This window comes from Myxine glutinosa, chromosome 5, assembly GCF_964187855.1.
Source record: "Myxine glutinosa chromosome 5, kmMyxGlut1.1, whole genome shotgun sequence".
Lineage (NCBI taxonomy): Eukaryota > Metazoa > Chordata > Myxini > Myxiniformes > Myxinidae > Myxine > Myxine glutinosa.
Genome location: NC_136265.1, coordinates 150,054,092 through 150,067,814, shown reverse-complemented (window position 1 = coordinate 150,067,814; position 13,723 = coordinate 150,054,092). Strand labels below are relative to the sequence as shown.

The 13,723-nt window shown below is 43.0% G+C and overlaps 1 protein-coding gene across 1 annotated transcript in view; it reads left to right on the top strand.

Annotated features, from left to right (window-relative positions):
* LOC137412662 (syntaxin-binding protein 6-like) overlaps nucleotides 1-13,723 on the top strand; it is a 72,360-nt gene that overhangs the window by 11,500 nt on the left and 47,137 nt on the right. Inside the window, exons 2-3 of the mRNA XM_068097950.2 lie at nucleotides 12,525-12,688; nucleotides 12,822-12,952. Of these exons, the coding sequence (XP_067954051.2) occupies nucleotides 12,538-12,688; nucleotides 12,822-12,952 (282 nt within the window). The 5' untranslated portion in view covers nucleotides 12,525-12,537. The remainder of the gene's footprint in view (nucleotides 1-12,524; nucleotides 12,689-12,821; nucleotides 12,953-13,723) is intronic.

Below are 13,723 nucleotides of genomic sequence, written 5' to 3'. Positions count from 1 at the left end.
GATCGAATGTCCCAACCACGTCCTGTGACGCTGTGCTGCAGCCACACGCTGTGAGCCCTGATTGGTGGCTCATTCTTACCATCATCGCCTCGCCGCTGCGCCGACCTCAACCCTCCTCCACCTTCCGAGGCCTACCTTGTGTTAACTCGCGCCCAACACAACCAGGGCTTTTTAGCCGCAATGGATCGAGCCTATGGACGTGGAATGGTTTGTAGAAGTAGGGCCTATCCTCCTGTCTTTACACAACGCAGGATTAACACTGGAAGGGGCCTACTCTCACATATACTAAGACATAACTATACTACAAATGAGGCTACATGTTGCTCGTGTGACTAAATATGGGGGGCAAACCTTTAACCTTTAACCTTTATTGAGTTAACTGTACAAATCTCAAAACCGTAGATATATATATATATATATATATATATATATATATATATATATATATATATATATATATATATATATATATATATATACATGTGTATATATATATATATATATATATATATATACATATATATATATATATATATATATATATATATATATATATATATATATATATATATATATATATATATATATATATATATATATATATATATATACATACATACACACACACACATTTGAGAGAAGTTTTCAGGAGGAGCAGCATCTGGTTTTGGGAGTTTCAAATGCACACCAATTGTCATAGTTACGTGAAGGATAGCTTGGAGGTATGCACACTTGTCTTTGCACCATCTTGCCTGCCATTTTCAACACGCTTTCATCCCAACCAGCCTAGACTGTAATCCTGGTGTTTGGCAGGCTGGGTGACACATAGGGCTGTGTGTGGTCCGTCAGAATGCGGTGAAGCTGTTTGTCAACAATGCTCATTGGTGAACTTTAAATGTATTGGTGTCTATTTTGAAGAGTAGGCAAGTCGTCACTGGCGCGCTGAACAAATTCCTGCATTTGTAGTTTGATGTCAGGCCTGGCCAGCCTGTTGTATGAAGAATTAAGTCAAAACTTTCCCTGGCACAACTACATTAGATGGGAACAGTTAGGACTGCTAAAGATTTAGTTAGGAGGCTTTCACAAAGTATGATGCACTATTCTGGATTGGCCTTTCCAGGAATCGCAGGTTAAAATCCCAAATACTGCTAAGTCTATCTATTGTCTACTCACGTCCTTGTAATGAATACAAAAATTACACCAAGATCCCCTATTCTTGTCCTGCGTATGATTTGTGCCTATGTTCCTTTGATCAATGTAATACTAATGCAAGTGTATAGCTGTGCATGTTTAAATGTGAAAACAAACAGCTTTATATCTACTGCACTATTTATGTTTGTGCCGTATTTATTTATTTATTTTGCTGGACTTGGTGGTAAATGTAATTCTGAGGCAGAAATTGCAGTTTAAAGTACGAGTCGGTACCTTGCATGATGCTGAATGCTTCTCGGATTAGGTGCAAAGAAGGTGTTCTCAGCCGAAATAGGTGTGTTAACAACAGCACTGATTTGCAAGACATCCTGCTTGAGCAGAGCGAGAGCAAGCCAGATATTTGAATCTAGATGGAGGGAATATGCATGTATTTGACGAGGATTAGATTAAAATACAGTCGACTGGTATGCTGTTGATCCAGTGTCCCCAAAGATTAGAGCAAATATGGAGATGTGATGTTCATTTCAAAACATCTCCCACATTGTGTTATCCATCAGGCACTCTGAATGATGGCTATCACACCCTCAAGGAAAGCCACATTTTCTGGATGAAACCATCGCGTGTATCACATTTTGATGAAATAATATTCTTATATAGATATCTACTGCTATTGAACAGCCGAGCTTCTGCTCACTCACAAAACGAGGAATAGGTGTTTACCACTTTTTTTTTTTAATCAAACACTACATGTATGTGTACATACGATGGCATAAAAAATGCTGAGTTTCCAGTAACTCGAAAATCTTGCCAACCTGGTTTTAAAGTTTTTTTTGGTTTTTTTTAATGTCCTGTCGTGATTTTGTTAGTTTCTGGAATCGGTGAATTGAAATGGAAATCTGACACTGAGATAAATGGAATGTAGTCAGTTGGAGAAGAAAAAAAGTCCAGATTGGGCCGAATTACAACTAAAATGTCCATTAAACTTGGTTTTTTGTGAGTATGATTCTCCAAAAGTTAAAAGTTCCTGCAGCGTACTAAGGAAAAGTAGTTAAACACCCTCCCCCCAACCCCTCCACCCCAATTTGACGCTCAAGGAATGCCCGTGTATACCACAGTTGTCAATACTCCACTCCCATCAATCACAGCTGCTTCGGACGAGCGTTGGAATTACTCGCCATCTTGATTGCGGGCACTAAATACTGAATAAAATTCCATCTAACAATCTCTGGAGAGACTGTTCAAGATGAAATTGGATTTGTAAGTCGGCCCACTTTGTTGAAAGTTCGGTGAAAATATTCCCAGAAAGTACAATTGCTCGTATAAAGTGTTTTTTTTCCATGTGAATGCGTGCACCTTTGGATAAACTTGATTTTTACAGCACAGTCCATAGGGCAATGCCATCTGGAACAGCGTGTGTATGTATGTATGTCCCTCCGCTGTCATTTTGCAGGTTTATTCCATTTGAAATTGGTTTTCTCTGCAACCATTGGTCTCATTGACACAAAATTCTCCGCATAGGAACCGCACAGGAACCCTGTATAATTTTTAATGATAATTATGATGTCACAAGTCACGTAAAACTTTGCACCTCTATATCTCCGAAACCGCTCCATGGAAAAAATTGAAAGGTGGCTCATTGTAAAGTACTCTCCATGGGGAATAACATTTGTTAATGATGATGTCATAGGTGCCTTAATTATGACGTTATAAATCGACAAGTAGAACACCTTATCCGATTAGTTTGAAAATTCTTGACCGTGATCTAGGGATAAATTGGTTGAGAAAAAAAAATTGATGCCGTCATCCGTCCGTCATCTGTCACGTGGTTTGGCAGCCATATTTTTATGGTGTAACCCTTGGAGCAATGCTGTCTGGAACAGTTTGTCTGTCCGTCCAGTGTGTGTATTATGTATTCCCCTCACAAACGTCCACCAATCAAAGCTGAGGATCTGGTCACATGACAGGGGGACAGCAGATCCTCCCCTCGGCAGATCCAAGCCTGACTACGCTGTTGTTAGACTATGTCTTTTTTTTTTTTATGGTGAAAATCAATGCAGACAAAATTGCCAAAAATAATTGTCCATGAAAAATAATGCCATGTCTTTGGTTCTCCTTTGGCGGTGAGCCGACATGTACATCGTTATAGTGTTAAAATGTACCTTTTTAATGGGATTTTGGGGGAGGGGGGCTGGGAGGGGGGGTTAAAATGGAAAACCACTGGCTCTATACATATCCACTCTTTAAACATTTACAGGAAAAAAAAAATTACCCCATTCATTGAGGAGCATGTTACCCAGAAACCCCCCAAAATTTTGACCTGATGTCCAAAATACACGGGCAACAGGCGATTTGTCTGTAAATCTGGTTTCCATGGAGTAGGTGGGGGGTGGAAAATGTTAATGAGGGCAGCCGTAAAGAATGGTCTGTGGCAGCAAAACTGTTCATGGGCATCAGTCAGGAGATAAAAAGGACAGGCCAGCAACAAAAGCTTTATTTGGATAGCAATGGTGGCAGCATTAATTTGACTGGATGCAGTGTGCTCTTTCAGTCTGGGAGCTTGATGTTTATGGCTGCCTGTGGATGCCCATGATGGCAGGTCTTGCAGCAGGGGGAAGGCCGACTAAAAATCTCACCCTTCTCTGGGAGGAAAGGATTGTGGACCTAAAAACATGAAGGGCCGATGTGGCTTGGCCTTATCTGGTTCTCACTGGCAGAAAGTGTGGCCGACCGAGGAATTCACTCATGTCTAACAATTTGGGACTCAATTGCTTCCTCTCAAATGCCAATTACTCTTTCCTATCCCTACAAGCGGCCGGCACTCATTGGGTGGAATTGAGAGTACCTACTTTGTACTCAAGGGCACTCTAACCACTCTGAATACTCAGTACTGAACTGTCCCCTCTGGCCACTGTGATTTTCACCTCTTCGACTCCTTAAACAATCACGGCCCTAACGTCTTGCCAACCATACCACCCCAATGGACATAACACACGGACGTATAATAATATGCCTTGTAGTGATTCAAAGGTAACACATGTGGTTACGCCATTTGCCTTGTAAACACGTGAGGTAATGATGCACAATGGGGAAAAGATTGTCACTAAATAAAGAAATAAAAGGGAAAAATACAGACGAGGGGTTTAGGGTGATTGGTGTTTTCCATGTGCATGGTGGCAGTCGCTAAGCGGGTTGCGACAAGACTGCTTGTATATCATAACATTAATTTTGAAATAACTACCTAATTTATCTCTTAATCATTTTCTCAACTGTGTACAGTGCATTCAGAAAGTATTCAGACCCCTTCACTTTTTTCACATTTTGTTAGGTTGCAGCCTTATGCTGAAATCGTTTAAATTCATTTTTTCCCTCATCAATCTCCACTCAATACCCCATAATGACAAAGAGAAAACTGGATTTTAGAAAGTTTTGCAAATTTATTAAAAAGAAAAAACAGAAATATCACATTTACATAAGTATTCAGACCCTTTGCTATGACACTTGAAATTTAGCTCAGGTGCCTCCCATTTCTCTTGATCATCTTTGAGATGTTTCTACACCTTGATTGGAGTCCAGCTGTGGTAAATTCAATTGATTGGACATGATTTGGAAAGGCACACACCAGTCTATATAAGGTCTCACAGCTGATTAATGCATATCAGAGCAAAAACCAAGCCATGAGGTCGAAGGAACTACCTGCAGAGCTCAGAGACAGGATTGTGTCGAGGCACAGATCTGGGGAAGCCTACAAAAACATTTCTGCTGCATTGAAGGTTCCCAAGAGCACAGTGGCCTCCATAATTCTTAAATGGAAGAAGTTTGAAACAACGAGGACTCTTCCTAGAGCTGGCCGCCCGGCCAAACTGAACAACCGGGGGAGAAGGGCCTTGGTAAGAGAGGTGAACAATAACCTGATGTTCACTCTGGCTGAGCTCCAGAGATCCTGTGTGGAGATGGGAGAAACTTCCAGAAGGACAACCATCACTGCAACACTCCACCGATCTGGGCTTTATGGCAGAGTGGCCAGACGGAAGCCTCTCCTCAGTGAAAGACACAGGAAAGCCCGTTTGGTGTTTTCAAAAAAGCACCGAAAGGACTCTCCGACTGTGAGAAACAAGATTCTGTGGTCTGATGAAACCAAGATTGAACTGTTTGGCTGATGAAGGTGCCAATCAATCTGTGGGAAGTCATACATGTTGACATTTGCTGTCCATTTCCCCCACTGGTAAATACATCCTCGCCATTGTCGACGAATGTTCCTGATGGCCAGAAGCCATTATCCTGCCATTCACCTCTACCCAGTCCATCACTAGAGGCCTAACAACTGTATTTCCCATCCACGGCTTGCTACATGAAATTGCATCAGACAATGGACCCCAGTTAGTTTTAAGATCAAACGGTTCTATTTAACCACAAACTATTCAGTCAATTCTGTCAACATATAATTACCTTTGCATCAATTTACTACACTGAGAAACCTTAGCAGTTTTCCCAGATAGTGACGATTCTGCTGTCGAAGGACATTCACACCATACCCAACTTCATAAATATTCCACATTCCATTGGGAACTAAATCCCTTACAAACGGGGTCTGGGTCTCTTTACGAATGAGTCCATTTCCTTTTCATGCCCATGTGAGGCAGAACGACCTCTGACAATGCCTTGTGTGAGAGGAAGCACAAAGTTTCACGGGCGGTGTATAATTTGAATTGTTGATTTGCACAACTACCAGAAGTAACATTAATATAACCCAAATTATTCAGCCTCAATTCCATGTTCAACGAATAATTTCCTTATCATCAATTTCCTTCACTGAGAAACCTTCATAGTCTTCACAGTTGGTGACTTAATATTATGTGGACTTCGGGTTGTGAAGGGTGGTGTTTGAGGACTTAAATAAAAAAGGGGGGAGCTGCGGACCTGTGGTTGGGGACTTGAAGAAAGAGGGAGTGGAGGACAAAGAGTTGGAGTGGGGATGGGGGACAGAACGGGTTGGACTTGAGAAAGGGGGATTGAGGACTTGGAAATGGGAATTGGGGTTGAGGACTTGGAGTGGGAAGAAAGGGGGGGGGGGTGGGTTCAAGGTGTGTGTGTGTGTGTGTGTGTGTGTGTGTGTGTGTGTGTGTGTGTGTGTGTGTGTGTGTGTGTGTGTGTGTGTGTGTGTGTGTGTGTGTGTGTGTGTGTGTGTGTGTGTGTGTGTGTGTGTGTGTGTGTGTCAAGTCTAGCCCCTTCAAATGCCAGTCCTCTAAAAAGTTGTGCTTGTGCTATGGAAGTGCTTCTTGTCTTTTTGCTATTGCAGAATCAGACATTCCTTGAAAATCCATGCTGAAAGTGCAACAACAGGAAACTTTGAATTCTTGTTTGAATTGGGGTTCTCTTGTGGGAGTCTTATGTTTTCTTTATATTGATCAAAAGCTTATTGTGGAGCTTGGACATGTACCACATGCAGGACAAAGACATGAGACAAACCTGTACTTTGACATGAAGGACATTTGTAGACTATGGGCAAACATTTTGGAAAAAAAGCATTTGACATCGGAGATTCAAATGGGAATGCCATTAGACCAACCCACAAACTGGGCTTACATTGTTTAATTTTAGGCTGGCTCAGGTAACCAGGTATGCCAAAGCTATAGTTGTTCGGTTTGCTTGTCCTAACGGCACGGTGTTTCGAGAGGCAAGTATCCCAAGGCCCAAGGCTGATCAAAGATGTGCCAGGGCACAGTCATGTCCACCTCTGAGAATTCCATCTCTTCAATCATTTGTATCTATGGTGTTTGTGTGATGCTAGTTTTATTAGCGCTTCACGTACCATCCTTGTGGTGGAGCACATGCTCCACAAATGCCCTTGTGACATTGTCTGCAGGAGGTTTGATTCACTGAAATTGCTTAACGATTCATTGATCCAGTTCATAGAATGTTTGAGAGGACTGGAATGGCTCATTATGGTTGTGCTTTTGATTTTATTTCTCCAAGGATAAAACATTTCAGATAATATTGAAGTCATAAAGTGTGCATCATGCTGTAGTGTAGCAAAATGGAAAATGTGAAAGTTTAATTTTATCTAGGAATCTTGCATACATTAAAAGATAACTGTGTAAACGTGCATGAATGGCTTGTTATAATATTTCGTTTTTCAGAACATTTAAATTGGAAGTTACTACTTTCTTTACCATTGTGGGGCTAAAGGTACTCATTATACAGATGCTCATTTGTTGTTGTTTTTCCACATCTGTAAAACCCTATTCAAATTGCGTATTTTAGCCACACAGTTTTGCTCGTGTATGATCATGCGTCAAACCATAAATCTATATTGTGAAAATATGGAACTAGATCCTGTTTGTAAAATTTACAAATCATGAAAAGCAACTTTGCATGTATAACTAGAACGGCACTCGGTAGAGCGCATAGCCGCATACCTCTGCCAAGCTGAACAGTTTACGTTTTCTATCCCACTGATAGGCCAGATCCGTACCCGAACTAAAATCTAATCGGCTTGTTCTCGTCACCTAACCAACTCATGCACCAAGTCTTGTCGTAACTTGTCCACAACCTTTTGAGATATCATGATGTGTGTGTGTGTATATATATATTGTTGCGGATCTGTCGCCGGCCTTCTCCCCTTATCAAGGGGGGATTAATCCCCTTTTCTTTACGGACCTGGCGCGAACCGAGACCTATTACGTCCCTTCCGGACAGCGCTAAATAGGGTTTCAGGACCAAATTCGCTGTTACCTAAGTACTAGCGCTGCCCTGGAAGCGAGGGAATTGGCCTCGCACGAACCATGTGTGATGGTGATACGCCAAGCGGTTTGTGTGCACGTGATCCGCGCTATTTATAATTACGAGACCCGATTGGAGCGATGTTATTCGTACCACGCTTAGTCAATGGAGAAATCACAAAGGCGATCGAATTGGAAAGAAAAGGAAGAACAAATTGGTTTAATTATGATTGCACGTATTTACAGCTCAGGACGAAGAGACACAGGGAAATCCTTAAACAGTCTTACTCTTAATACCCCAGGACAAACGGGCCCGTCTGACACACACACTCACACAGGGATTGCTGATGGGCAGGATGATGTTCACCAGCGCCGCGGTGGTCGTACAGGATTGGCTCCGTCTCACTCTCCACGGTCCCCGGCACGTCCCACGAAGATGAAGGTAGGCGAAGGCAGGGACTCGTATCGTGTCACTCGAACAAAGCGGGTAATCTCAGGGCGAACGGTAGAGGGCGGACTTTGCGTGGCTGGCGGTTACTCAGCCGCGTTCACTCGCTTTGGCCGAACCGCGTGAGTTATCAACGCCCTGTCTGCGCCCACGTATTCCACGTAACAAAGTTAATTCAGCATGGGTGATTCCCGTCAAGCACGTCTCCTTTCTCCGTACTCAGAAGTCACTTCAGCGCACCTCTCCCGTAACTCTGGTCTGCGCGCAACTCTGCTCAACTCACGAGCGCCTCTCCCATAACTGGACTCCACGACTCACCAGTGCCTCTCCCATAACTGGACTGAGGTGGGGGCTTCACACAGAGGGTTTTATTGCCACACCCTTAGCCCGATCGAATGTCCCAACCACGCCCTGTGACGCCACGCTGCTCGCGCTCCGATTGGCTGGTTCATTCTTACTGTCCCCACTGCTGCCGCGCCGAGCTCGACCCTCCCTCACCTTTCGAGGCCCTGCCTCGTGTTAACTTGACTAGTGGACAGCCAAATGGGACGCGGGCTGGATTGCGCCCATAGAGGTAGAATGGAGGTCGGAGCAAAATGATTGTAGGGCCTATTCTCCTGTCTTTACACAACACAGGTACTAAGAGGGGAAATGGCCTATTCTTACACATACTAAGACATAACTATACTACAAATGGGCCTATATGTTGCTCGTGTGACTAACTATGGGGGGCAAACCTTTAACCTTTATTAACCTTTACTGTACCAATCTCAAAACCGCAGCAATATAATTATATACACATATATAATTATATATATATATATATATATATACATATATAATTATACATACATACACACATATATATATATATATATATATATATATATATATATATATATATATATATATATATATATATATATATATATATATATTGTATATATATATATATATTGTATATATATATATATATTGTATATATATATATATATTGTATATATATATATATATTGTATATATATATACTATATATTGTATATATATATATATATTGTATATATATATATATATATTGTATATATATATATATATTGTATATATATATATATATATATATTGTTGCGGATATGGGATTTGGCCTCCATCCATATCCGCTTGTAAATATTCCCCTATTTCCCCAATACCCCCCAACTATCCCCAATCCCCCATTCCCTAGTCCCATTGCCTGTAAATAACACTCTGTAGAACCGACCTTCCCCTTCTTCCCCCATTAAATGTCGTGCCCAGGTCCACCGCATCTCACGTAGACAACTTTCGGACATCTTGCTAGTTATTCTTAGTCTATGTCAGTTAAGGACTCGTTTCCATTAGTTCTGACTCTTCGTTGCACCAGAATGTGATTGTATGGCACCAGTAGTGAGTTTAGGACCTCCCCATACCTCCTCCCATCTTCCTCATGAAACAATAACAACAACAACAACTACAACCACAGCGGGGGCGGCGCGGCCGCGGTGCGGGGAGTGTGCGTCCTCACACCGGCTTGGTTAGCCGCCATTGCCATGTGCGCCCACGGGGTTACCACGAAGGGGCTGGCTGTCAGCTCCTCGTCAAGGGCGGAGCCCGGTAACCCCCGCACCCAATAAGAAGCAACGGGCCGATTCCATCTGGGGCGGAGCTAACGAGCCGAGGGCGTGTCACTCCCCGCCGGATATACGCAGCGACTTACCGGACGTGACGTGAGATGCGCCTCAGCCACGAAGAAGAACCAGTCGCGACCTCCGAGCGCTGAGAGACCTCCCTGCATCTTTTGGGCCGCGCTATCCTGTCCCTGAGCCAAGAGTGCACCTTGTGCTGACCATCGACGACCTGCCCTTCCTTGCCATCAATGCCCGTGTGAGTCAGTCTTGTCCCGTTTATCTGTCGTCTGTCGGGGCTAAGATAAGACCGTGTTTAAGTGCCCACCTTTCTATGCTGTCTCTCTTGTCTTTGTAATCTAACCTTCCGCAATATTATAACCTCCTCCGGAGGTCTTGAGAACTGGACCCCTGGTGTCGTGTCATTTAATCCAGCCGTTGTGTCCTTTCCATCATTGATTTAGCATAGCGCGACTTAGTCAATGTTCGAGTATAATCGGGTAACTTGTGCGAACACGGCGGCCATTCCGCTCGGCCCAGCATAACATCTTAATAAGTCGTGTCCGTAACAATATATATATATAGATATATATAGATATATATAGATATATATATATATATATATATATATATATATATATATATATATACATGGAGCACGGATCACAAATGGCCAATAGCGAGCTTTTACTCAGAAGCATTCAGTTCAATTGTGGACTTTACTATATAGCGCGGGAGGAAAGAAAGGGAAGGAAGCTGAAGCGCTTACCTGAGCGATCCCGCCGGGCAGTCTTCAACCTGCTGAAAAGTAACACACAAAACCGGGTTTAGAATGTACAGAAAATAACGAAGGATTTATTAAAAGAAATGCCGATAACAAGAAACACAAGTCCGATGCTAAAGAAACACAAGAAACACTAAAGTAAACTAAAGTCCGATGGGATCCTTCACACCAGACTTATAACACGGACAAATGGGGAATAAAGGAACTGGAAAATAATGGTGTGTAATTCAATTGTGGCACTCAACTGAAATCGGTGCCTCGTCAGCAATCATCCAGGCCCCAGCGCACAGTCTTGACGCGGCTCCGGTGTTGGCGGGAAACTGCTCGTCGCTTGGGGCGCGCACACAAAGTCAGGCCTCCGTTCTCCTCGCACGCCAAAGGATGGTGTCAACAAGAGTGTGGAAGACCAGGGGTGAGCGAGAGGCAGGAACGTCGAGGGACAGAGGAAGATGTGAGAGGCGAGGAAGGGCAAAATGAAGGCATGAATAACAAAAGGCAAGAGGTCGTCAAGGGCAAGATCAAAGCGTGAAGGCGAAGGGCAAGAGCGCAAGAGAGAAAATGTCGGTCCTCAATCTTTTATCGTCGGGGTCGTGACGTTATCAGCGCTTCTCCACCAATCAGCGTGCCGCTTCTTGCTCGCCTCTGACATCATCGGTGGCCCTTGCCAATCGGCACTCTGCTTCCTCTTCGGCCTTCCCTCTACCAATTGGCGGGTAGCTTCTTGCTCCGCCCTGGCCAATCACGAGTCCCTTCTTACCCCGGCCTTCCTGTTGGTCAACTCCCTGTTGGTCAATCAACTCGGGGCATGTCTTCGGCCTGCCTGTCTTCCGTGGCGATGTAGCTGGTGCGTCCAAATGGCCATGCTCAGAACTGGCTTCCAGTTGGTTTTATGGTTATTATTTAGTGCAATAAATGGGCATTTCCTCACTGGTGTCTGTGGTGCAGTGCCAAAAGAGCCAAAGTATAAATCACATAGGGTAAGACATACAAGGGATAATTTATACTTATCCGCTAAGCTAGTTAACATGCCCCGCCCCCTCGTGACGGGGACGAAAATACACCATACTCCGACATTCGGCTAAACAGAACTTATTACATGGTGATGGTTTTTACCCGGAATCCGGAGCATGATACCTACACAAATCTACTTGACTACATATCACTACCCCACAAACATAACTATATATATATATATATATATATATATATATATATATATATATATATATATATATATCGGGTTTAGCTCCATCACTAAATTGTGAAGAATCACTCAAAATATTCTTGGATCCTCACCAAAATTGGATAAACTCGTCCTTGTCTCATACCCAACTGGTCCACCGAGTTTCGTTCCGAATCCGTCCACAACTTTTTGAGATATTGTACACAGACAAAGAGACAGGCAGGGCTGAAACTAAAACCTCCATCCGCCTTTGGTGGTGGAGGTAATAAATACCGAGGAAGACTGCATTAGGTGTCAAGGAACAAGCACTCCTTTGTCAACTTCCCATTGAAATTGCAGGTTGTGTTTGTGTGTGCTTACCACTGATGATCAAAACCATTTTTTGTTGTAATATTTTAGTGACAGAAATCTTGCACACAGCTATTGAATCATAAAGAATGAAAGATTTGTACACAAATATTCAATTTTGCTTGGCAAGTCTGTTTTCACCCAAACTGATTAATATTGACAGATTTGTTTTTGTTGTAGGCAGAGAGATCAGCTTTTGTGCAGCAAAATGTGCGGTTTAACAAGCAATCCAAACATGCCTGACATGTGACAGGATTATTGTTACCATGGGAACCAAGTTGAACATTGCCAGGGAGGTATTTGGCTCGAATGAGAGGATGCTGACTGCGGCACTCGTACAACGGCGAACACCAAAGAAGATTCCGTTTCTGCCAGCTGGAGGATCGGGTCGATATACCACGTATTTGTGTGTATCTGGTCAGTGATATATATATTTTTAATTTTTCGTTTCTTTTATTTTTTTGCTCGATTTTCTCCGTCTTTGAATTTTCACTTTTTCTGTTTTCGTTCTTTTGTCTGCTGTTTTTTTGTTTGTTTGTTTTCTGCACAGTGACCAATGATAAGCCTCAAAAAGGATTCATCACAAAGGTGAAACAATTTGACAGCTCCGGAGGCTTTGTTCAACGGTCACGGTGGACCCTGGCACAGATTCATCGAGTGGATGGCATCAGTGTTGCTGGGGTAATCGATTTGAGTTGTGATCATTGTGCCCTATACATGCATTTTAAGCATTGGAGTTGGTGGTCCCCTGTTCATAATCGGTTTGCTTTCACAAATTGCATTCTTTGTCTTGGCATCTGGGGGGGGGGGGGGGGGGTAGGGTTTTGTGCATACCAATGGACCAGCAGAATACCTTGGAGGTATGCATTCTTCCCTTTCAGCTGTCTAACCTGGGTTTGAATCTCTAAGCACTCCATCAGAAGGACGTTAAGCATCTGCCAAACCTGGTCCTTGGTAGACGTTGAAGCATTGGTGTCTTTAGTGAAAAGGTGAGATGTTCCTGGCACCCTGAATAAATTCCAAATGCTTGCCTAAATTACCTTCGATCAGACTCCGGGCCTGGCCGGCTGCTTTGGGAAAGACTGGGGACAAAAGTTTTTCCCGGCTGACTCGATGAGAACGTGAGAATAATTAGGGCAGAAGTAGTATTTAAAGTGTGCACCAAGGTACTATTAAAGGCCAAATTTTTGAGCTACATCAATTTTCACGTATTTCACACTACAACGGAGAAGCATAAACAACGTGAGATTTAACAACGTATTTAATAATCGGAAAATACATTTCCCTTCTTTTTAGAGGGATTACCATACCAGATCGCACAAAGAATGTGTGGGCTGTGCGCATACAGTTATTTCTCACACGGTAGTGAGTAGCAAGCAACGTGCTTGGCTATCAGGTGTAGCATAGGCCTATGGGGTTCTCAACTGCAGTAACTGTGCTTCAGCCCCCACA